At 45.5% G+C, this 21939-nt stretch overlaps 1 protein-coding gene across 1 annotated transcript; it reads right to left on the reverse strand.

Moving 5' to 3' along the window:
* Nucleotides 1–543: 543 nt before the first annotated feature.
* On the reverse strand, nucleotides 544–18736 carry LOC115205966 (Down syndrome cell adhesion molecule-like protein 1 homolog). The gene is made up of 3 exons (XM_029772423.1): nucleotides 18549–18736; nucleotides 7181–7501; nucleotides 544–1017 (listed from the first exon to the last, which is right to left on the reverse strand). The coding sequence occupies exons 1-3, from the start codon at nucleotides 18589–18591 to the stop codon at nucleotides 584–586; spliced, it is 798 nt and encodes a 265-aa protein (XP_029628283.1). The 5' UTR covers nucleotides 18592–18736; the 3' UTR covers nucleotides 544–583.
* Between the last annotated feature and the right edge of the window lie 3203 nt (nucleotides 18737–21939).

Genomic DNA, 21939 nt, shown 5'->3' on the forward strand with positions numbered 1-21939 from the left:
TCCTTGAATTACAGTCTCTTCCCACACACACACGCACATGCAGGTGCGCAGGCACGCACACACACACACACACACACACACACACACACACACACACACACACACACACACACACACACACCCACACCCACCCACACACACACACACGCACACACGTCAGCTCTGTCGGATTTATCCCCCTCACACTGCTATTAAACACGGCAATGAGTGACTAGCCACAGATCACCCCATGAGAGGCTATTTTATGAGACTCCATTTTGAATAATTGGAAAAAAATGTACCCGCTCCCCCCTCTGGTCTACACAAAATGGGACATGCCACTAAAACCACAAAACAGATTACTGCTGATTAACGACCTCCAGATGACCTTAACAGGGGTCCGAGGGTCTTACCAGCAATGTCGGAAAAACCAGGAGGTGATATTCATTTAAATAAGGAGCCCAAAATCAACATTCAAAAACCCTTCTGCACACACACAACAATCCCGTTGGTGGTAACAGTCCAGAGTCTGTTCACTATGATTTTTTATCTGTATTTTTTTCATCCTTTGGGCCAAAATCAGACACGTTTGTCATCTTCATTCTCATATAACTAACCAATCAATCAGCCAATCAATTAAGCAATCAGCCAATCCGTCAAGAATCCCGTTCACATGCATTGGTGATTGGTTGTGAGGTTTCTTTTCAAAGTGTGAATGTATTTGTTGATGGATGTCCATCCCGCATGGGGAAATAAGAGTTGTACTTTCAAGATCTGGGCCCAAAAACATTAAAGGTTTGCCATCTTTGTACTCATATATACCAATCAACCAACCAGCCGACACTTTTTCCCATTTCCACATATTCAGATCTAAACCTGAGATGCTCCTACCTGGCACCATGGAGACGGTGTCTTTCTCCCAGGACACCACGCTGACGTACTCCTGCACGGCCGAGGGGATGAGGCACTTGAACACGGCCACGTTGCCCCGCATGGACCGCTGGTCTGCCACCCGCACCGTATAGGGCTCCCTGAATACTGGAGAGGAGAGACAGAGGAGAAGGGTGGTTAGAGGGGAACAAACCGGGGCTATTCTGCACCCAACTGTGTTAGTCAGCTAAGCTAAAGCCAAGGCGTTCGTTCGGAAAGCTAACACAAGCCAAGAGCAAGAGATGACTAACCTGTACCCTAGATGATAATCCAATGAAAGCAATGACCTCTTTTTCTGATATGCAAGACCTGACATTGTTCCTGAAACTATAATTCACTGAGAGACGCTAAGAGTAAATTTGGTTGGTGGACTGTTAAACAACATCAAGCCAATGTTGTTTTCGCTTTAATCCTGCAATGCAAAGGAGAAACTGATTGTAGAAAGAAGTGACACCCAGTTGCATTGAGAAGGATCTGGTGCGAATGGCGATTACATTTTTAAAGAAAAACCCATGCAATTCTAAAAGGCAGCGCCGAATGGCTGGGTGCGGGCAGTCGCAAAAAGGGGGTGCCCTCTGCACTTGACGCACAGTACCCTGGACATCGCACAGATATATATAGACAAATGACAAAATGGCAACACTAAGGGTATCAGTGTGGATTGGATTGAAATTGGCCTATACAGCAACATGACAAGACGATAGCAGAGCTGGTATGACTGAAATGAAATTGTATTTCAAGCATAATAACAGTGTAATATCAAAATGTATTAGCTAGACTAACAGAAGACAAAAGCATGGGCGTTTGTCATTTCAAACATGTCGATGCAAACGCGATTAAATGTAGACCGAAATCAGCTGGAAAACAACGTGGGGAGGGGACTCTGTGGCACTGCAATCTAATCACAGCTAATTCTAGGAGGCTTCTCTCATACCAATCAGGGGAGTAATGGTTTAACCACGTGAAGTCGACAACACACACACACACACACCCTGCCTGTGCTCTCTCTCTCTCTCTCTCTCTCCAAGTTCACTAGCGATATAATTAACGCCTAGCCTGGAGGTGAATTTCCTTGGTCATTAATAATGTTTAATGCCAGCCGCCAGTGTCACCCACTGAAACCAGAGCCAATGTCCTTGTCGGAATAGTGAAGTCGTTAACCTTAACGTTGTGGTGTGGGTCTACCCCAAACGTAATGTAACCACGAGATGCGCTTTGAGCAGCCGTAGCCAAGCTCTACGCCTATTTGGCCTCTGCACTCAGTGGCCTAATGTATTGCGAAGCCTCATTTGTAACAAATCGAAGAAAGGCCAAATAATTCCAATCAGGTCTTCATTCCAATTCCTCATTTAAATGCCCCCGTTTCTTATCACAGCAGACCATCTCCGGGTCAATCGGCATAATCGATTAAGCAGCCCCTTTCGCAGCCAAGCCAATACGTTCAATCATTTATTTACTCCTTGGTAGAACCTGCATCTCATCACGCAGAGCTAAATTGCCCTATGAGCACTGAGCATCTATGAGACAGTTTAAAGCCAAAACAACTGACAGCAAACATCGCTGATTCTTCGCACTTACATTTCCGATAAAGGCTTAAACCAGAGGTAGGCTAACAAGTGTGGTAGCACACTGATATTGCACATATTTCCGGTTTCGAGGCGAGAGGTGCAGAATATGCCACATTTGTTTCATTAAGCCCTTGCAAGTGCATGCAAATGGTAGCCAGTGTTTATGCATGAATTGCACTCCCCTCACATGCGCACCGTCATTAGCACGTTACTGATGCCTGACTATATGCACCCCGGTTGCCTAGGAACGGGCAAAAACACCGGCCAGGCGCTCTCCGCGCACTGGGAGGAGAGGCCTGTATCACTGCTGCCTAAATAATTAACTACAGGGAAACCAAATACACTATTTACTTATTCATAAAGCGAGCAGCGAAAAAGAGAGAAGAAAATAATCATATAAACGGGAAACTGAAGGGATGTACTGTATTGTACACGTTAATGAATGGGAATAAACAACATCTTGCTAGCAGGTTCCTTCTGTGGCAGAAGACCTACAAACCAGAGATAAAAAGGAGAGCGGCCATGGCCGGGAGCATACAGGGCGGCAGTGGACCACTGTGCTCAGCCCTCAGTCTAAACTCGGTGTGTTTGTGTTGGTAGAAAAAGGGGAGCTGAGGGAGCTCACTGAACAGCTGACCCCAGTTCACTCTAGACCTCCCCTGTGTGTGTAACTCTAGCTCTGTGTGACAAAAGGCGAAGGACATAGGATACAGACACATGCCTAGCGTTGATTACACTACTACTACACTACCAGCCATTGACGGTTACTCGGACTGTCAGGCAAAAATGAATAAAAAGTCATCCAGTAAAGTCACCAGTCATCTCTGCTGTGTGTGTGCGTGTACGCGCGTGTGTGTGGGAGAGGACAGCAGGCATTTGACAGGTGTGAGGAGCGCTGAGCAGGCAGCCATAGACCAAATGAGAGGCGCTCCATCATCACGTGATCTCAATGAGCACACAGGCAGGAAGTCCTCATTACCAGGACTTGAACAGGCTCCAAACTGCAGGCAGACAGGCACTGGGACCAGACAGAGTCTACCTGTAATGCACTCCAAAATGATTGACAGCTCTACAGCAGTGGCTACTACTTCCCAATTCTGTTGACTGACTTTATTTTTCTCCTTTCTTTTCGGTCACAGTGGAATGGCTTGATTTATCTTGTTTCTCTCCCCTGGTGGCCACTGATAGGTGGAAGAATAAACTCGGTCTCAAGAGTGGAGCGCTCAGCTGTAGTTCATTCAGACTGCGTTTTGAGACGAGGTCAGAAACTCAGTCTAGGTCCAATATCTACTCAGTAAAGCATCACAGCCAATAGCCCAGTGTTTAGATTCTCGTTCAATTGGTGACAGATTTTAATGCGAATACTCTAAAATATGCATACATGCACATTTTTCCACCAGAGATGTGTTTCAGTCAAATTGACCAATTGCGTGATGACATACTGCCACGGGGGACCAGTACAAAAAAATGTATGAAATGAAATGAAATGTATGCATTCACTACTGTAAGTCGCTCTGGATAAGAGCGTCTGCTAAATGACTAAAATGTAATGTAAATGTAAAAATAAATTTTTGTGGAAAAATTCCCATGTACCGAAAAAAAGTGAAATAGTCCTCAACAGTCAATCTAATTAACACAATAATACAATCTCCGTCAAGATCTGTCAGTTTAAGCTTGGGCTGCTTCTCAATCCACCACATCCACCTATGTCGGCCATCTGCATCTGCATCTGCGGTGGAAAGTGGCAGAGCTGTTTGTCAGACCAGGAGAAAACATCTGTACCGTCCGAACCATTTGGGCTACTAATATGACCCCACTAAGGAAAGGGGAGACTCTCAAGGACAGGATGGTGTGCTCCGTTTTGCTCTATGACCCCCACAAGTGTCATGGGACTCATCTGAAGGTAACCCATACAAATGAATGGAAGTATAGAGGTAGTTTTGTGTCAACAAAAAAGGGCTAAATACATTGTGTCCAAAAAACAACAATATTTCCTGAGCTTTCTTATCTCCTAGAAATAGGACAGACCCTTCAAAACCTTATTCCTTATGATTTCTTTTTTTTACTGTCTTTTGTGAGAAAAAAACAATGTTATTCAATGCATTTCTATGGGCTACAGCAGTAAAATCCAAATTCAATATTTTCTCTAATATTTTATTTGTATATATTTTTTTTATACATACAGGGGTCCTAAACTTTTAAATAGGTTTCCATTGCATTTTCAACTCCTCTGATGGTTTTGTCACAAGAAAAATGTTGAGTTATATAGTGAATGTGCCCAATCTGGTATTGGCACGTGCGCTTTAGCCAACAACTCGCAGATACATTGCGGGTATAGCCTACATGATGAGATTATTATGGACAAAAGAGCGAGATTATTCGAATTTGTCAAAAGGCAGCCAAGCATCGATCATCATGTCACCAGAATAAGACCCTTGATATTTACTGGAAAGGAGCATCAAGCGAATGATCTTGAAACATCCGTCACGTTCATCATAAGTTATTTCATCTGTAGCCTAATCGACTGCATACTTTCCCCGAGTCGTAGTGTGAGAACCACACAACATGTCTTTGCGTGACTCCAACTTTACTTCAATATGATTGTTATTATATCAACATTTGCACATAAAAGCGTTTCCACTGCCATTTCTCGCGTCACTTATTTTACCAACACAAAAAGATCCCACCTTGTCTAGCGTATTTTGCTTTGTCGACAGTTGCTATCGACATTCGCCGTTTCCATCAGACCTGTCATGACATTTTTTTTGTTGATCCGACGTGGACTTGATTTCGCGTAAAAAGGTTGGACGGGAAAAACCTGGTTAATGACGCTTATCAATGTCAACCGTCACGCACATATGATGCCCAAGCCTGCTTTTCAATGTTTTGTCATGTTATTCACAGTGTGTCTATTCACTGTTAATGGGGTGAGGAGAGGACAACGGAGGGGACGGGCGTAGGATGGAAAGCAGATGAGGGACAAATGTTGACAATGAAGGGGAGGAGGATGGCAAGAACTAGAGATGGATGGGAACGCATCCTATGAGAGCCAATGGAAACACCTTCAACGTCATTAGAACACCGGCAGGTGATTTACAAAATGTCCGTCAAATGCCGAGGATGAAAACGTGTGAGAATGGGTTTAACAAGAAATAGAGGCTCAGGACTTTGACGTTAACAGAGGGAGAGAAAGAAAACAAGCAGTGATTTTCATAAATGTACAGAGATCCACCCAGGTGCCAGTGCTATTGTTGGCACGGTATCAGCACGCATGGGAGGGAGGGAGAATTAGAGGGGGGGTGTCACACCGTGAGCTGTCGGTCTCCGACGCCACCTGAGACGGAACGCGCCACACCCTGCCTCTCAAGCCCTGCCTGTCGCCCATGGTAACCGCAGAATGTGTATGTGAATTTGTGTGTGTGTGTGTGTGTGTGTGTGTGTGTGTGTGTGTGTGTGTGTGTGTGTGTGTGTGTGTGTGTGTGTGTGTGTGTGCGTTCTGCGAAAGTGTGCGGCAGTAGTGGGGCAATACACAGGCGAGTCCTGAGAGCTGGAGTTGAGGGGCTGCAGAGTTGGGTGTGGGTGTGGGGGATGGTGGTTTTTCACAGACTCAGCATTTCATTGATTAATTGAGGTAATTATTTTTTAGGGAAGGTCGCCCCACACAGATGCTGGTTGGAAAGACACTGTACAGCTGATGGGACAAGGGTCCTCTGGACAGAAAGGCTATAATGGGTATGGTGGAGTAGGTGTTGTCTGTAGCCATCTTCAATTGGCCAACTGACAGTTAACAACTGAATCGCTACTGGATCTGTTTTATATCGTCCACATCTTTTAATGGGGTCGTTCCGATTTTGAAGATGCAGATTTGAACGTGAACTAAAACACCAACAATATTTCTTCTCTCTGTTTAACTCTGTTCAATCCCTCACATGTTTAAACTCATTCCCTTTCCAGCTACAGTAAACACCCCGACAAAGACCTGGCACAGCTACCCAGAACAGCCAGCTTGACAAAAATGGTGTGTGTGTGTGTGTGTGTAGTTGGGGGACTTTCCAGTCCATGGACAGATGGTGAGACTGGGAGACAGGAGGCCTGCTGGCATAAGCAGGGCACAGGCTGGTGTGTGTGTGAGTGAGCATCCCAAAGCCTGCTTGTATGTGTACGTGTGTGAACTCCCCCATTGCAGTTTGGCCAGCCCCACACTCCAGCAGTGACCTTGGTACAGGGCACAGAGGTCACTCTGCCAACTGTCTGTGCCACTGTGTGTGTGGCTGCCAGGGGATTTTTAAAGGCGCAGGGTCAAGGCTTTGGGACGCTCCCCCCCCCCCCCCACGAGACTTATTGTTAGTGAGAGGACCAATATGGATGTCGTTTGGTTTACCGTTTGTTACAGATGTTTTTGTTGTTTGTGTGTCTTCACTGTGTTTGGGGGGGTGGTTCTCTTAGAATGGAGCTGAATGATCAGCATCAAATCGCATGAGAAAGTATTTGAGGCACTACATGCATTTTCTTTGTGTTTCTAAACCTCTTCCTTGCAGCCTGTCTTTATGCTTAGCCTCCTCTCATTCTTTGTGAAGACACTGTGTTTCCGTTTGGCCCCGGGAACACTGTTAAGTTAGAGACACAGCTTCACCTGTAGAACCTATGTCCGTCTGTCTAAGGCCCCACCAGAAAAGGTTGCCTGTGTTCAGTCTGAGTCTGACCTGCTTTGACGTGGATGCTGGGGCTGCGGATCTTGCCGGCCTGGTTCTCTGCGGTGCAGAAGTAGTCGTTGTCATGGATGTAGCTGTTGAAGGCGGAGGGCGAGAAAGGGTAGAGCTGGAGGGTGCCGTTGGCGTGCACGTGGCGGATGTGGGGCACGTCGTAGATGTCGTCGCCGGTGGCCAGGTACCAGCGCAGGACGGCATGGGGTGCGCCGCCCGCGGGGCAGGGCAGGGACACCCCGACCGAGCTGGAGAAGGTCACCCGCTGCAGGGAGGCGTTTACAAAGTACAGCCGCGTCGAGACCACATCCTCACTGTTCACTGTGATGGGGGGAGAGAGACATGGTCAGGATAATACACACACAGACACACACACACACACACACACACACACACACACACACACACACACACACACACACACACACACACACACACACACACACACACACACACACACACACACACACAAAGAAAAGCCACATCTAGACTACATCCTCACTCTGATGGGGAGAAGAGATAGGGTGGGGTTGGGACACACACACAGACACACACACACCCATATCCTCCCACACACATATACACACAGCCAATGTGTGGGCAGCTACCTGCCAATCTGCAAACTGGGTTATCTTCTAGAGATTTCCATCAGGTCAGCACAGCAGATCCCAAAAATAGAATCAATTACTCTTTCCCCATTAGGCAAATGACCTGACGTAATATATTCATTATTTATTTCCAGCTACATGTAAGTCTGTTATGATAAGAGATAAGCCAGGCCACAGTCGGAAGCTCTGCTAAGAGCAGATGAACACGGTCTACTTGTTTGGTCTGTACAAAAGTTGGTCTGTACAATAGCTTAAATCAACCTGGGCATTGACTTTGATCATGTAACATGTTACTCTCTCATCCACCTTAATCGAAACAAGCGACCTGGCAGCCAAAAACAGCAGAGATCCGTCATCAACAATGTGCTAGCATCGTATCTGTAGTCTAAGATATGCCTAACGAGAACCCCTCATTAGACTTGCATCTGATTGGAGGGGAAAGGGGTCATGCACCCTCAGACCCCCCCCATGTTGGTATACCCTGCCCACAAAAACAAGAATCCATGAGGTCGTTAGAACAAACCTAATCTGCCAGTTAAACCCACCTCAAGACGATATCGTCACTGAGAAGCCTTCGGTATATCTCCAACCGCAACCCCCAACTTCTTTGCAACCACTATGACTTTCACACGCTGCTTCAATGAAGTGCCGTTGTCCCATAAGTCGTCTTAGGGGAGATGAGTCCCTAATACCTCCCCCCCCATCAGTGTCTCCTGGGAGGCAGCTAGACGTCTTTTTAGCGTAGGGGGGTGTGCTGAGCTCAGCTTGGTCCCGGGCCAACAGGAGACAGGAGGAATGAGAGCCAGATCATTTCTTCTGAATCAATGATCTATAATTAATCCTCTTCCCTGGTTTGTGTCAACAATGGCCGGATTAGCCCTCTCTGTTTGACTCTGAATGACGTGGGACGAATGTCCGTGAATGGAGGTGGCGGCTAGACGCCTCATCAAGGTAGATTTAGGAGGGATCGGCAGCACAGCAGATAACCTACAGCCAGCCATGTGCATTGATGTCAAACCAAATTAGCATGAGGAAAATCATTAAAACTGCTATGAGGGGGAAAAATGAAAGGACTTAAATGCATATTTTGTCATAATTCATATGTTTCAGATCAGATTAATTTCAGTGCTTCATTCATTTTCAGTTAAGTCAAGTCTCTTTATGGGCCTTTCTATATACACTACATGACCCACACTCCAGCAGTGACCTTGGCACAGGAAACAGGGGTCACTCTGCCAACTGTCTGTGCCACTGTGTGTCTGCCAGGGGATTAGGGTCAAGGCTTTGGGATGCTCGCAACCCCGCTGAGTCTTATTGTTAGTCAGAGAACCAATATGGACGTTGTTGGGTTTCATTTTATTTGGGGAGTGGTTCTCTTAGAATGGAGCTGAGTGTACAGCATCATATCATAAGTATGTGGACACCTGCACGGCGAACATCTCATTCCAAAATCATGGGCATTAATATGGAGTTGGTCCCCCCCTTTGCTGCAGTAACAGCCTCGACTCTTCTAGGAAGGCTTTCCACTAGATGTTGGAACATTGCTACGAGGACTTGCTTCCATTCAGCCACAAGAGCATTAGCGAAGTCGGGCACTGATGTTGGGCGATTAGGCCTGGCTCGCAGTCAGCGTTTCAATTCATCCCAAAGGTGTTCGATGGGGTTGAGGTCAGGGTTCTATTCAGGCCAGTCAAGTTCTTCCTCACCGATCTCAACAAACCATTTCTGTATGGACCTCGCTTTGTGCATGGGGGCATTGTCATGCTGAAAAAGGAAAGGTCCTTCCCCAAACTGTTGCCACAAAGTTGGAAGCACAGAATCGTCTAGAATGGTATTGTATGCTGTAACGTTAAGATTTCCCTTCACAGGAACTAAGGGGCCTAGCCCGAACCATGAAATACAGCCCCAGACCATTATTCCTGCTCCACCAAGCTTTACAGTTGGCACTATGCATTGGGGTGGGTAGCGTTCTCCTGCCAAACCCACCAAACCCAGTTTTTGTGCTGACGTTGCTTCCAGGGGTAGTTTGGAACTCGGTAGTGAGTATCGCAACTGAGGACAGACAATTTTTACACGCTACACGCTTCTGCACATGGCGTTCCCATTCTGTGAGCTTGTGTGACCTACCACTTTGCGGCTGAGCCATTGTTGCTCCTAGATGTTTCCACTTCACAATAACAGCACTTACAGTTGACTGGGGCAGCTCTAGCAGGGCAGAAATTTGACAAACTAACTTGTTGGAAAGGTGGCATCCTAAGACGGTGCAACGTTAAAAGTCACTGAGCTCTTCAGTAAGGCCATTCTACTGCCAATGTTTGTGTACGGAGATTGCATGGCTGTGTGCTTGATTTTTATACACCTGTCAGCAACGGGTGTGGCTAAAATAACCGAATCCACAAATTTTAAGAGGTGTCCACATACTTATGTATATATAGTGTAAATATTAACAGACATACGCCAATTGATATCTGGTACAGCAAAAACAGAATGAAGAATATGATACAAGTGATGGCAGAGTATTGAATGGTTGAGATAGTGCTAAAGCCCTCACTAGGTAAGGGTAGCTCTGTCTCTCCCCTCTCCCTCTCTCTCCATTCATTCATCCCTCTCCCACTTCTCTTCCTCCTCTCCTCTGCGTCAATGTATTTTTTCTCTCTCTTCCTCACTCTCCATACATTTTATCTCTCCCTCTTTTTCTCTCCCCACCATTCTCAATCCATCTTACCCTGTCTCTCACCCTTCCCCTCCCTCTCTCTCTCTCTCTCTCTCTCTCTCTCTCTCTCTCTCCTGTTAAAGTCCTCGAGTACATGGCAGGATATGTTATGTGATTTGAATTTGTATTCCAGACGCAGAGAGTTAAATCCATATAATCTCCTTTCACATTTAACACACACACATAGTCTCTCCGCCCTGGTAATCGCAGCACCGTGGAGGGCCTCTTTCCCACTTCTCTGGTGTGTGTGTGTGGTTGGGTTAGATCAGGGCCAGGGAAGGGTTAAGGGGGGTCACTGTGTGCGTGTGCGTGTGCGTGCGCACGAGTTTGTGTGTGCATACGTGCGTTAGTGTTGGGGGGGGGCAGTGATGAGGGGAGTGAGGAGAGGTGACAGTGTGAGTGTGTACACATAAGTGCATGTGTGTGTGTATGTGAGGTCCCTCTCCTATCCAAAATGGAGCAGTTCCTCTGTGTCTAAAAGGTGTAATTTAGGTTGAGTGCAATATATCCTGTATCATATGCCATATAAAACACAAATCTCTGCTCATGTTCTGAGAGAGAGACCATTTCAGCACCATGGACAGGGCCACACTGGCTTTTCAGTCTCACATTTACATTTGAGTCATTTAGCAGACACTCTTTATCCAGAGCAATTAAGGTTAAGTGACTTGCTCATGGGCACATTGACAGATTTTTCACCTAGTCAGCTGGGGGATTCGAACCAGTGAGTGTTTGGTTACTGGCTCAAAGCTCTTAACCACTAAGCTACATGTATTTTTGCGAAAAATATAAAAAATATTTGAAAAATTGTTAAGAAAGGAATCCTTGAATCATCATTGAGCATCCCTGTAATCTTATTTAAAAAATGAAAGACATTCTACAAATAAACAAATTACTGTGATGTCATAAAAAATGGCGCCCGCGAAGTGACATCAAAACAAATCGGAGGCCCATATTGAACTAAAAAGAAAGCAAACAGGCGACTTTGGATGAGGCGGCTCTTGTGAAGCTGTCCTATTGGTGAATCCAGGTCAGTCACTTGAGTACAGTACAACACAGAGAGGGCAGTACAGTGGTGGACTGAACTCCCATCGTGCAGCACAGATTGTGGGCTGCAGCAGAAAGGCCCATAATAAAGATGGCCATATATATATAATCCGCCAGTCGGGGTCTGGGGGAGAGAGAGAGCCAGGACGACGTCCCGCCACAGACTGACAGGGTCTGTCAACACAACCATTAGAAAGAAGAGAGAGACCAAAGAAAGAGAAAAAAACACCCCAACCCAAAAGTGGATATAGAAGCCCAGTGCCCAATCCGAAATCAAGCCCCTGAGAGATGGATGAATGTAAACAAGATGGCAGAAAATCCACTAAAACCTTCCAGAGGGCTACATGAGATGATACAATGTTGCCTTCACCAGGAGGACGTCAAGACATGACTAGGGACAGTGGTAGAGCTTTCTAAGCAAACAGCTGGAGGCAGGGCTTTCTCCTATAGAGCTCAATTTTTATGGAATGGTCTGCCTACCCATGTGAGAGACGCAGACTCGGTCTCAACCTTTAAGTCTTTATTGAAGACTCATCTCTTTAGTAGGTCCTATGATTGAGTGTAGTCTGGCCCAGGAGTGTGCCCTTGCTGTCTCTGCCTGGCCGGTTCCCCTCTCTCCACTGGGATTCTCTGCCTCTAACCCTATTACAGGGGCTGAGTCACTGGCTTACTGGTGCTCTTCCATGCCGTCCCTAGGAGGGTTGCGTCACTTGAGTGGGTTGAGTCACTGGCGTGGTCTTCCTGTCTGGGTTGGCACCCCCCCCCTTGGGTTGTGCCGTGGCGGAGATCTTTGTGGGCTATACTCGGCCTTGTCTCAGGATGGTAAGTTGGTGGTTGAAGTTATCCCTCTAGTGGTGTGAGGGATGTGCTTTGGCAAAGTGGGTGGGGTTATATCCTGCCTGTTTGGCCCTGTCTGGGGGTATCATCGGATGGGGCCACAGTGTCTCCTGACCCCTCCTGTCTCAGCCTCCAGTATTAATGCTGCAGTAGTTTATGTGCCGGGGGGCTAGGGTCAGTCTGTTATATCTGGAGTATTTCTCCTGTCTTATCCGGTGTCCTGTGTGAATTTAAGTATGCTCTCTCTAATTCTCTCTTTCTTTCTTTCTTTCTGTCTCTCGGAGGACCTGGGCTCTAGGACCATGTCTCAGGACTACCTGGCATGATGACTCCTTGTTGTCCTCAGTCCACCTGGCCATGCTGCTGCTCCAGTTTCAACTGTTCTGCCTGCAGCTATGGAACCCTGACCTGTTCACTATGTTCACATTTGAACATCTTGGCCATGTTCTGTTATAATCTCCACCCGGCACAGCCAGAAGAGGACTGGCCACCCTTCATAGCCTGGTTCCTCTCTAGGTTTCTTCCTAGGCTTTGGCCTTTCTAAGGAGTTTTTCCTAGCCGCCGTGCTTCTACACCTGCATTGCTTGCTGTTTGAGGTTTTAGGCTGGGTTTCTGTACAGCACTTTGATACATCAGCTGATGTAAGAAGGGCTATATAAATACATTTGATTTGATTAGAGGCTTGGGCTAGATTTGGGATTTGGATTAAAAGGGGACATAAGGATCCCACACGGGGCTTTGGGGTCTGAGGATTTGAGCAAGGGGCCAGTCTTTACCCCATTCAACAGGGAGTCATGGTGGAAATAAGGAGAGGAGAGAGGACTGAAATAACCCAAATTCTCCCTTTCTTTGTTCTGAGACGTCTAACCCAACGTGTAACTCTTAGTTCTTCCATGCCCTCAGGCTGCCCGCCCTTTTCCCTGGCATGGGCAGGAAGGGAGCAGAGTAGAGGAGGAGAGGAGCAAGTGAGAGAGCTAGGCGCACTCATCCATTTTGGAAGCATATTTTCCCTTTCCTTCAAGCCTGAATGCGTTGATTACAACGGGAGAAGGTCATTGTGATTTGGGTGAGTTACCTAAAACACCACTCCTGTTGGGTGAAGCTTCTTCACTCCGTCTCCTGCTCTTGTTCTGTTGCTGTGACACATTTGACTCAAGCCTCTCCTCCCTCCACACACACATCTGCATATTTCCTTTTTTTCCCCCTTTTGCGGGCAGTATGAAAATGGCGTATGAATATGTATGCCACTGAGACAGGGATATTGCCTATGGTGAACGGCTATGCATAATGCAGCTCTTTCTGTCTCATCTACACACACACACACGCAATCGTCTCTGAGATTCATACCATCCCATGCACACAGGTCAATAAATCTCTCTCACACACACACAATAACATGCACTCAAGGATACACGTACACATTCTCAGAGGCAAGAATGCGTTCCTGTTATGGGTCTGATGAATCATACAGAATACAATACTTAATATGTTCAGGCAGCATAACACTAATGTCATTGCTTTCAGTTACAACACCACAATAACATAGTAGTGATGTTTTACAACCCATTACGGGAAAGCAAGAAGAGAATTATAATTATATCATTGTGAATGCTATTTGATACCCATTTTGCATACAAAGACACTGAAAAAGAATAATGCATTGGCATAACACTGAAATTACCTTGCCGGACGCATGCATGTGTGCACGCACGCACGCACACACCACAAACAACCCCCTTCTACACATTATTCAGTGGAATATTAGGATCCGTTTCAGCGTTTGAGGAGCCACAACCTCCCTCTTTAAATGAAAGATTTTCACAGTTGTGAAGTGAGTGTCATATTGTTGGGGTGTGATTTAATCCTCTATCCTTCCTTCTCACTGAGTCCGAGATATAGGGAGCGGTAGTAAGCAAGACAGCTAGAGAAAAGAGGGACGCAAAGGAGGGAAAAGAAGAGCTGGCCATGTCACTTTAAAGCAGATTAGCCCTACACATGACCCCCCCCCCCCCCCTTGCATCTCCTTTCCTCTCCTGGTACAACAGATCTTGTGAAAGTGGAGATGACTGTCAAGTCAGAGGCCACAGAAAAGATGCCCCACTCAACAACAGGTGAGAGAATACCTGTTGAGTTATCAAACTCAATTGGACAATCCATGTGAAAAGGTCAAGTCATTGTTTACTTTATAGGGTGTTCATTTGTGTTCATATGTTCATATTTTTTTAAGGCATTGGTAAGTTACCCATTGGAAGGGTAGAGGAGTGAAGCGGCATTTGTTATCTATGTCATTTCTCTGTTCTCCCCATATGGTCAAGTTACCCTAGGCCTAAATGATGCATGCAGGTGAGGAATAGCCTCCGTGGCTTTTCTGTTCACCGGCCAAGTCACCAGCACAAACACTCCACGGTAAAAACAGTCGTTGCTTGCCAGAGCGAGACGAGGGGATGCGAGTTAACACGAGAGGGTGGTATTATTGTGGCCGTGCCTCGCAGAGACAAATGACAAGTTCATAGGTAAGGTGTTATTTAGGAGAAGAGATGGTATACACTTAGAGATCGAATATTATGACTGTCGGTCGCGCAATTATATTCAGCGAGAGAGAGAGAGGGGTGGGGTTGCAGGCAACTTGTTGCGGGATAACTCGTGGCTAAGGAGAGGACAGGATAGGTCGAGTCGATATCATTGGAATCAACGTGAAAGACTTAATTTAAAAGTGTATGTTCAATTGAATATCGCGTCAGACTAAATGAAAGCAAAAATACCGTACTGGCACACGTGGCGAGGTAGTAGCCTTTCACCAGGACGCAGACGCAACACATCTAGACGCAGTGCAGTGGTGTACATGAATTCGAGGCAGTCTGAATCTGACTCATAAGAAAATGACTACAAGCCCATTCTGCCCTCTCATCTCTCAGTTTGTGTGCCTTTCATTTGATTCCAAAATTACACTGCCGTATCCGCCCGACCAGGCCTTGGTTGTAAGTCAGACAAGTGCCATAACGGTTGACAAAATACGTTATGAGGAGAGCAGAGAGCAACACGCCGTTGTCAAAACTATCTGGCCCAGATTATGGAAACAAACGGCTATCCCATCAAACATAAAACAAAAGAGGAGGGAGAAGTGCAGTCCTCTAGTCAATGAACTGATTTACTTTTGTAAATAGGTTGCAAATCAGGCTTTAGTTTCAGTTCAAACTGAAGCCTACTAATTACGCAGCTGGGAAGGGATGCTGATTTGGGTAAAACAAGAAGAGAAACCAATTTTGCATATTTCATCCGGTAAGGGGACTAAGTAGAGAGAAAGAGGTCTGTAAGGGGGACATTACAGAGATGATAAATTGCCTCAAAATGCAGCCTAAAGAATGCAATTATATATTGTGCATAACAAAATGCTTACACATCACAAATTAATAAACACTGATAGGCCGAATTATAATGATAATAATAATTATTTTTATTTTTACAATAATAATATTAATAATAATATAGGTGTATTGGTTTCACATTTTAATTTTGGCAAATGTTCAGAAAATCTGGTTCAGGCAAGATAATATCGCTGCCACCACGTACACCACATTGCCTATTTGACGACTGCTCATCCCCCCACCAGTCATTGAGTCATAGTTATGTTCCCGTCAGGTAAGGGAAACGAAATATACATGCATAAAAACCAACTGTTTAGATGTGTCAACTAATCTATTTATATCCTACATTCATCCTATCGTTTCTATTGAAACGGTACAGTCATTCAGTATTCGTTTTATGGATTGGAGGCCTGTCTGGCTGAACTGGATAAAACCGGAATCAGCAATGAATTGATAAAATAACTCTAGTATCTCTCCCTCATTATTTTACAAACCGTAGTCTTGATCAGAATATTGGGTGATTTGAATTTGTGGAGCCATAATAATGATAAAACATTAGGCTTTAAATATCACAAATTGATATGAACATTATTACGTTAATACATTGCAACAAATATGTACAATAAGTGCCATCACCAATAGGCCTGACTGTTTCGGCTGAATAGATGGCACGGATAGCATCTTTCCCTGCTGATTTGTTTTGTGTCTCATCACATTTACATAAAATGACAAGCGAGACCAGATCATGACAAAGAAGAATGAGCCCCCCCCCCCCACCCGCACACACCCCGTTTCAAACCAGGGGTTGATGAGTACTGGTATGGCCGAGACGCATCAATTATGGGACATCTGGTTGTTCATATTGCACTCAAATGACTAATTAGCCTACTGGAAACCAACGACAACGAAAATGTATATTTCTGAGAATATCAAATTATGCAAGGATGTATGGAAGATATATTCATCAAATTAAGCACAGGATGTTGTGTGCCGTTCCACAAAAGTGAGAACCTTTATGGAGGCGCGGCAGACTCAGGAAAATACGCAGTCCTAATGCATATGCATGTGAGATAATTGGCTAACATTTTTCTCTGATCAAATCGTCTCTTTAAAATTAAAACACACATTAAATCAGATAGTATGTAAATATGAAATTGATTGCTGACAAAAATGAACGAATAAAGGAAAAAACTATGCTAAATTGAAGTTCGTTTTCGACTGCGTTATCAACATCTCTTCCCTCTCTACTCTTTCCGCTCCACTGCCTAGCTGCAACCCTCACCCCTCCCTCCCTCCTTTCACCACACACACACACACACACACACACACACACACACACACACACAGCACGTCTTGTTCAGTCACGAGACAAGACAGTGTGCAGTACATAATCTAAAAAGACCCTGTAATCCAATTAAACACAACAAAAACACCACAAAAAGCCCTCGTCACAACAGCAGCAGCAGCACCACGCACACACGCCACGCCATCCCGGACTGTTGGCCTGCAAGGATATAGGCCATGTCTTTCATATGTCTGAAAGGGCATCCACTCATGAAAACACAGAGTGAACAGAATAGAGTTAGGGCCTATCTGCTTGTGGTCCTAAGACTATTTACGTTTTGGACAATTATTTACATATTTATTTATTTATTATTTATGTATATGTATTTATTTTATCTTGGGGTTATGACTGAATTTGATCGACTGGATTATGTTCAAGTTGTTGAAATGGTTGACAAGCGTTCAATCTGAAGCAATTGTTCAATCAAAAACCATATTGAAGCTTCCTCTCGACCTGCAGTATTTTTCCATGCAAACCCAATCAGTATGTAGAATCTGGGGCCATAGAAAATGGAGGATGCATAATTAGACTACCGATAATAATAACTGAGTGTGTCTGCATGCGCTGACCCGTGTCATTCTAGAAAATGAAGCAAATTCCCAACTGCGTATAATCCCAGCGTTCAAAATCCTCAGCATCGCTTTACACATCTCTTATAAAATGTTTTGGCCCTCATTGTGTTTGAACACTCACGCGCACACACACACACACACACACACACACACACACACACACACACTAAAAGGCACGCTCTTCAACAGACATGCACTAATTTGGTGCGCCAAAGAAGCCATATTAGCAAATGACACATAAGCCTGTGACACCTTCTGCTATCTGTTATGGGACAGAGGAAAGAGAGCAAACAAATGTACACTTGAATGCCCCGCTACTTTTCTGATAAACATCCCACAGCTCAGAGACCCAGTTGGAGTTCGTAGCAGCTTGTAGCTCGCAGTCTTTGCGTCCGCATCGCTTCCTCTCTTATTGTCGTGTCTCCATATTCATGACAACTCGACATGTTCATGCATGCAAATGTTATCTCTCCCATTTTAACTGCCACATACAGCGTTTAGGGGAATATGGACCACACTGCCAATATGTACGTTCCTTCTCAAATAAAGTAAACGTGTATTTATGCAGCTGCATAATGCGTCCTTGGATTGATCAAGACACCTGACAGAGGGGATGGTGGCTGGAAAGTCATTCTAATGGTCATCCTCCATTCTAAGTGTGGTTAAAACCGATTATTCCCATCCAAATCAAGCTTTTTATCCAAGTAAAGATAGGCCATTGACTTTAACTGACAAGAAGGAATTTAAAGTTACGACTTTTGTAAATTAGCGCATTTCAACCCAACCTCATTTATTGTAGCACAAATAAACACAAATAGCCCATATGCGCCCCAACTTCATCACTGGATTGGAGCGCAATAGTGTGAATGTCTTTCACGTACCTTCTTGTAAAGAATACAGCAGGAATAAAGTTACCAGCCACATGCCATAAATAGCAGGTATATTTCTCAGGAATGTTGTGCAATCCCGACGAGTGCACGGCGCAGCGTTCGGCCAAGCGAGGCTCCGTGCTGGAGTGGTGACGATGCTCACCGGCGATCTCTCCAGCCCTAGTCCCAGACTCGCAAGCTCCGAGGAACGGACACTGATCTGGTCCCGCCTTCCGTACCCTCCCATAGCCGGGACCATCATCCGAGAGGGGCCCTCCCCCGCTATTGTAATGATGCGCCGTGATGGAGAAGTGAGGCAGTGCGTCTACTGTACGAGGACCACACGCACGGAATATGGAGCTGTTCTCTTTGCGCGGATGGGGGGTGGTTTGTGTACGTGTCTGCAGCGGTGTTGGTGGGTTTGTTTATGGGGGGTCAGGTGTATGGTGTCTTGAGGTGTGATATAACAGGTGACTGGAGAGAGTCAGCTTCGGTCCGTTAGCTCTTTCTTTGTTAAGGTCCATGGACGCGCGCACCTGTGGACTTTTGCCGCGCTAACATCTTCACTTCGCGCACAAAGGAGCTCACTCATTCAGTGACTGTATTAGCTTGGCACAATGGTATAGATACATTTACGTTCGGTGTACCTTATAGGTGCTCTTATTTTTTAGTTATTGTGGCTTGGGTAGCCTAGTACATGCAGGATTGAGAGACAATTTTGTTTAGTCAGATAAATATGAAGATCAAAGATCTCTCTATTTCTGTCTCAGTCCCTCTGGCACAGATGCGGTTGCCACACACGGCTCAGCGCGTCCTTAGAGATTGTGCGCAACATTTTTCTGCCGCCCGCTCTTCAAACAATCACACACACACACACACACACACACACACACACACACACACACACACACACACACACACACACACACACACACACACACACACACACACACACACACACAATCTATATTCTGTTCATGTTTTATTACCATAGTAAAAAAAATGTTTTTAACAAAGGTATTATAAACGAGGGTATAATGAAATGAGTGAATCTATCTCTCTGTTTTTGTCAAAATAAAACGTGAAATTGCATTATTTTAATTTGTTAATTTGTATGATGATGATGTATAGTTTTATATAGAAGTATTGTTGCAGTCATGGAATGTCATTCTTTGAGCACTACATAACCAGTGATGATTTTTGCTATATTATTTACATTTTGTTGGTGGGCCATTTTTGAAATCTACAGTCTGTAGAAGCTTCATATACTACTACAAACTATAAACTACAAGCTAATAAAATGTCAGACTCAATCATTTTTGACATTGTCACAAAAAAACATGATACCAAACATGATGTTGTCAGTAGAGCGTTAGGGTCAACCCACCCTGGGCAAAGGTCATGGGAAGTGGACCATGGCGAGTTAGACGATATTCTGACATGGTTCATCAAACCACTTGTTTTCACAGCTTTTCGTTGAACCCCACTACCCCTGAAGACAACAGCCCAAGAGCCAGTAACAACATTACATAGGATTTGTCCAAAATGGCACCCTATTCCCTATATAGTGCACTACTTTTGACCAGAGCCGCTGTTATGGACGCTGGTCAAAAGAAGCGCACTATAAATGAAATAGGGTGCCACTTTGGAGACACATCTAAAGAGAAACCCAGCTGTACCTCAGTGGTTCCACTGTAACCTTCTGTCTTGGTCCTGTCAGTTCCTCCTCAGCGGGCACTATCCATGCCCCCCCCCCCCCCCCCACCTCACCTGTAATCATTGAATAGCTACACAAACTGTAATGTTATTGATTATAGGGTATACGAGGCACAGTCACCGAAAACAAATGAATCCTGACATCTGTCAACCCTCACTCTCCTCCCCTACGTACTGAGTCCTACGTACAGAACAAACCAAAAAACCAAGCTCCAAAACACAGGACCACACCTCGTGACTGTATTTGAAAGGACTGGCTAGAAATCTTCAGACGAGAATTGTCGCCTAAGTGTCATCTTGAAAATGTTCTCTGGCTTCGGGTCAGCACGGATCAGACCCAGAGACATCCGTAACGTCACTATTTTAGACAAGGATTTGCAGTTATGGAGGGGAAAGCTTTTGCAGTTGCCATCGCCACAACAGAAGAGTAACTAGACTCTTAGTCAAGCTAAACGTACGGCTGACTAAGTGGGAGAAATAAGGAAAGGTATAGTTGTAGAATGAGCGAAATGTGAGCGTACAGCAGCTGTGGTCTCTCCTGTTCACAGAACATCTCCAGTAGGGTAGCGAGCTAGCTACTGTGCATCCTCTCTCCGTTATGTAAGTGGAGAGAGAGAGAGACCCTGTTCGCCACCTAACTACTCCCACATACAGACAAGTGAGAACACACACACACACACACACACACACACACACACACACACACACACACACACACACACACACACACACACACACACACACACACACACGTACACACACCCTAAGTGTCCAGGGCCAAGTAAATACTACAAAATAAAATACATGAGTGGCTTGGAGAAATGTAGCCCAGAGAAATTTACAGTTTGGGCTTCAAATCATCTGACTAGCAGAGCGGAGTGTTGTCTGTCTCCTTCAACCTTCCCTCACCTCTCAACCGGCCTATTAAAACGTCCCTGACTCACTTCTAGAAACAGTTGTAACTCCCCACAGTAGCCGTAGACTTCACAATAACAGAATCCAGCTCCATTCACAGAAAGAGCCAACCCGCTCTGGGCAATGAGTGACATATAAGCGACAGTATGTTACCATACAGAAAGGCTGCAATCCTCTCTCCTCAGGTCTGACTCTGAACTGACCCTTTCTGACAAGCAGGTTATACTGTACTTCAAGCAGTGATCGTCACGAGACCTGACAGTCTAGTAAAATGGCAAGCTCCCAGCCAGCAATGGATATCACTTTGGACAAAAGTCAAGCCGTCCACGGCGCACCTCATGATTAATCTGCATCATCTCTTTCTCCCTCTTCGTTTGTTGCCTGGAGATACACAGGCTGAGTGAGAAAAAGAGAGGGGGAGGAAGAGAGAAAGAAAAGAAAGAAAGAGGGAGAGAGAGAGAGAGAAAGGGAGTGAAGAGGCAGGTGGGTGAATGTTAATGCTAATCCTCAGCCAATCAGAGGGCCCCACGGACCATGGCTACATGCTAGGATCATATTAGTGCTAATGTATCTGGTTATAATGCACAGCCCCATCCCCCATGGAGTCGGCAAGGTCACCGCAGGGGGATAGGTGGAGGGGAACACACCACATCACCGGTCCACTGGGTCAGTTAGGCCTGAGGGTTGGGATGGGGGTGAACTCCAGGGAGCGGGGGGGGTGGGGGGGTGGGGTGTCAACAACATGGACACTGGATAATCAAACGTTGTGGAG

Source organism: Salmo trutta, chromosome 13 (assembly GCF_901001165.1).
Source record: "Salmo trutta chromosome 13, fSalTru1.1, whole genome shotgun sequence".
In the NCBI taxonomy this organism is placed as follows: Eukaryota; Metazoa; Chordata; class Actinopteri; order Salmoniformes; family Salmonidae; genus Salmo; species Salmo trutta.

What these genes read in the sequence shown, in the direction of transcription:
- LOC115205966 (XM_029772423.1), bottom strand. Translation starts at nt 18,591, where the DNA reads ATGTGGCTGGTAACTTTATTCCTGCTGTATTCTTTACAAGAAG. An exon ending in GCTGTATTCTTTACAAGAAG is followed by an intron (nt 7,502 to 18,548) that starts GTACGTGAAAGA and finishes CCCCCATCACAG; the next exon opens with TGAACAGTGAGGATGTGGTC. An exon ending in CAGCATCCACGTCAAAGCAG is followed by an intron (nt 1,018 to 7,180) that starts GTCAGACTCAGA and finishes TCTCCTCTCCAG; the next exon opens with TATTCAGGGAGCCCTATACG.